The sequence below is a fragment of the Ixodes scapularis genome, unplaced genomic scaffold (genome assembly GCF_016920785.2).
Source record: "Ixodes scapularis isolate PalLabHiFi unplaced genomic scaffold, ASM1692078v2 ptg001599l_1___fragment_1__unscaffolded, whole genome shotgun sequence".
Taxonomy (NCBI): domain Eukaryota; kingdom Metazoa; phylum Arthropoda; class Arachnida; order Ixodida; family Ixodidae; genus Ixodes; species Ixodes scapularis.
Window position 1 is genome coordinate 162,513 of NW_024610173.1, and position 3,534 is coordinate 166,046.

Sequence of the window (3,534 nt, forward strand, 5' to 3'; positions counted from 1 at the left end):
AAGAAAGGAGTCAGCCCTGTCCCGGTCATCGCACTCCTCTCCAATGAAAAAACTGAAGAAATTCTCAACAAATTGGGAGACATCTTCTTTCCACAACCCCCAACGAAACCGGAGGAAATCATTTACCACCCAACCCATTCGGGACCTGCACACAAGCCGGAAGACTTCCCCTTCACAGAGTGGGAACTCGGAGCGGCGATACAACAGTGCAGAAGCAAGAGTGCACCTGGAGAAGACGGAATTACAGTGCCCATGCTCAGAAACGCACCCCTGGCCACCCGTCTTGTTATCCTCAAATGGTTTAACGAAATCTGGGAAAGCGGGCAACTTCCCGAAGAATGGAAGGTGTCCCTGGTCACACCAATACCTAAACCAGGGAAGCCAGCAACTGACCCCAAAAACGTCCGACCTATTTCCTTGACCTCAATCATGGGAAAACTTATGGAAAGAATGGTACTCGCACGGATTCAGCACAACGCTGAAACCCTCGGCATCTTTCATCCAACGCAAACCGGATTTAGACCGACCTTGTGCATACAGGACAGTCTGCAGATGATATACACAGACGTCGTGGACATGCACCCAGGAAAAAAAACAAATGCGAGTGAAAGAAGGCTTTCGATTCTGTCCCCCATCAATCAGTCATTGGCAAGATGGAGCAGCAAGACCTCACGGGTAAACAACTAGACTTTGTGAGATCATTACTCTCGGGACGGGTCTACAAAATCCGAGCTGGATATGACAAAGAGTGTGGAGAAGGAACCCTTCAAGAAAATAACATTGGAGTTCCTCAGGGCGCAGTGTTGTCACCTACACTTTTCAACATCGTTATGGCACCACTCCTCTGGAAACTTTATAAAATACCCAACCTCAGGGCGACGATTTACGCAGATGATATCACGATCTGGACGCATCAAGGGCCTCCCGAAGCCCAAGTTGTCGCCTTGCAGAAGGGACTCGACACCATTGAAGAATATCTTGCTGATGTGTGAATGTTCCCGTCGCCAGAAAAAACTAAATATACCATCTACGGCCGCAATCAAGACAACAAAAACTTAGGTCTTACCTTTGCGGGAGACCCAGTCCAAAAAGCAGACTCCGTTAAAATTCTTGGAATTAACTTTGGGTACAAGCCAAGAATAAGCAAAGCTTGGCTGGCCGAGATCTCCAAGAAATGGAAACAAGGTATCAATCTCGTCCGAAGAATATCCACGAAAATGGGAGGAGCTGGGGAAAAAACAGCCAAAAAACTCGTGACTGCAGTGCTAGTATCCAAAATAGCCTATGCGGCGAGATTCTACCGGCTCACGAAAACCCATCTTTCCAGATTTAAAAGCATGATCAACGGAGCAAGAAAAGCCATCCTTGGGCTCCCACGCCACACTTCGGCAGAGGAAGTAAGCAAGTGCATCTTCCTCCCAGAACTCACAGACCTTATGAACCAACAGAAGGAGGCTCAGCTATCCCGTCTACAACATACAACCGAGGGAAGAAAAATTGCTAAGTACATGGGAATCGAGATACAAGAAGAGGCCCCCATATCGCCGAGCAAAGCGCCGTGGGAACTCATTGACTTAACTCACGGGTGCAAACCTCTCCCAAGAAACATGGACGCTGCGCGGCACAAGAAAAGACGAGAACACTACGCTCGCATGCACAAGAAGGAGCTGGCTAAGCTTGTTGAGGACGAAGAAAACATGATCGCCTATGTGGACGTCAGCATCTCCTCTATGGGTTGGGCAACAGCAGCCACATACATCCAAGGGAATGCGACCTGGACAGAGACTCAAGGTAACCCTCGAGGCCACCACACGCCGGGCTTCGCCGAACGGGAGGCGGTGTTGCAAGCCATCCGAGGGGCAGTACCCCATCTACAAGACGAACAACAGCTAATCGTCTATACCGACTCGCAAGACACCATCAGAGAACTCAAGAAATACAGGTCCTCTTCTAGCCCCACCATTGACGCTATCTTCGCCTTCGCAATCTCACTATACAGATCCAAGAAAATTCAAATTAACGTCAAGTGGACTCCCGGGCACGAAGGCATTTCGGGCAACGAGCTAGCCCATGAGGCTGCACAGCAGGCGATGAGGAATCTCACACAGCCGTCCCTGTTGTCTCAGTCCTCCACGGCAGGCTCAACACCACAGCAACAAGACTCTGAGCTTCCCCCATACGATCCAAGGGAGGAACTCAGGTTAGCCCAGAAGACACGAAAACATCTTCTGGCAAGATCATGGACCCCAGAACAACATCCTCTCCCTAGGGAAGAATTCAAGAGAAAAGAATCGGTGATCCTCCGCCGCATACGCACAGGAGGAGCAATCACACCCAGGTTCAGATACCAAATGGACCTGGCAAGACTTAAGAAACAACAACCCTACGCTGTCCCTCCCGACCCCAGATGCCAGCGGTGTCAAGCCGAGGAATCCATTCCCAGACTTAAACACATACTCTGGGAATGTGTGGCCCTCTCCACCCTCAGAACACTCATCTTCAGTAAGATGGCGAATGACGAAAGACCTTCAAAACTGCAGGACTGGACGCACCCAGCGGGCGACACCTCACGCAAGACCAGGATCCTCAGATCTCTCTTAGAGTATATTTCTGAGGGAGACCTGGGAAACTCCATCTAACACCTTTAACCGAGGAGACGATGCCAAGCCTTGAGGCCACCGCGTCATGAAAACTTCGAGTCTCCAGAGATATATATTTTTCTCTTTAAATAAACGTATTCACCACCACCCCCAAAAAAACTCGTTACGTTTTCGAGAAAACAGTGAGAGTCTGTTTATTTGCAGTTTTACTGGAGTTTCACACGCATTTAATTTTTGTTCTCGTCTATTTCAACCTCAGATTTTAAGAGACGGGCAAGTGACCGAAAGATGTTCGGGAAAACAAAAAGTGGAACAGGGGTAAGCGTGGCGACAGCACGTTCTATGGTGATATTTTCACTTGCTCGCTTTATTTTATCTGTGGATTATCAAGCAGTTTAATTTATTAATATACGTAAACGACCCGTTAATTGAATGACACGTTCCAACCTTATGAACATAACGGGAAAGCGTTTCTTTCAGTCCCCTATAACTTGTAACAGGAACTCGTTTTAACGTTAAAAGGTACACAGAGCGAGCTTTATTTTCTGTTTTGGGGCAACGTGTACAGTGCCTTCGGTGCTGGTTGATATATATTATCCGCTAGCGTCGGCTGCGCGTTGCCTGGCTTACTTCGTCCAAGCCAGAGATTGCAGAGTTGTCTTTGTTATCTTTGTTCCTTGCTTGTAAACTCGATTCGTGGAGATCAAAACTCGGATGAGTTTCGACCGTTGGCGCAATTGCCTATCCCCCTTTGCTTGGACACGTATACTGTGGGCCAACGTTACTGGTTTACCTCAGCTGTGGAACACCCGCTCAAGGGGAAGTTGTAGAACTGAATGTCATGTAAATAAATTGGGGTAGTGTAAATATGTGAGACGGATGTAAATAATCAAGTAAATAAATAAAAGGAGTAGCTCCCTCACTCCCTTCAATC

At 48.0% G+C, this 3,534-nt stretch overlaps 1 protein-coding gene across 1 annotated transcript; it reads left to right on the forward strand.

Annotated features, from left to right (window-relative positions):
* Nucleotides 1–1,586: 1,586 nt before the first annotated feature.
* Nucleotides 1,587–2,735, forward strand: LOC115316156. Its single transcript, XM_040212551.3, has one exon. The coding sequence runs from the start codon at nucleotides 1,608–1,610 to the stop codon at nucleotides 2,637–2,639; it is 1,032 nt and encodes a 343-aa protein (XP_040068485.3). The 5' UTR covers nucleotides 1,587–1,607; the 3' UTR covers nucleotides 2,640–2,735.
* The last annotated feature ends 799 nt before the right edge of the window (nucleotides 2,736–3,534 follow it).

Excerpts from the sequence above, each read along its gene's own strand:
- LOC115316156 (XM_040212551.3), top strand. The coding sequence starts at position 1,608 with ATGGACGCTGCGCGGCACAAGAAAAGACGAGAACACTACGCTCGCATG.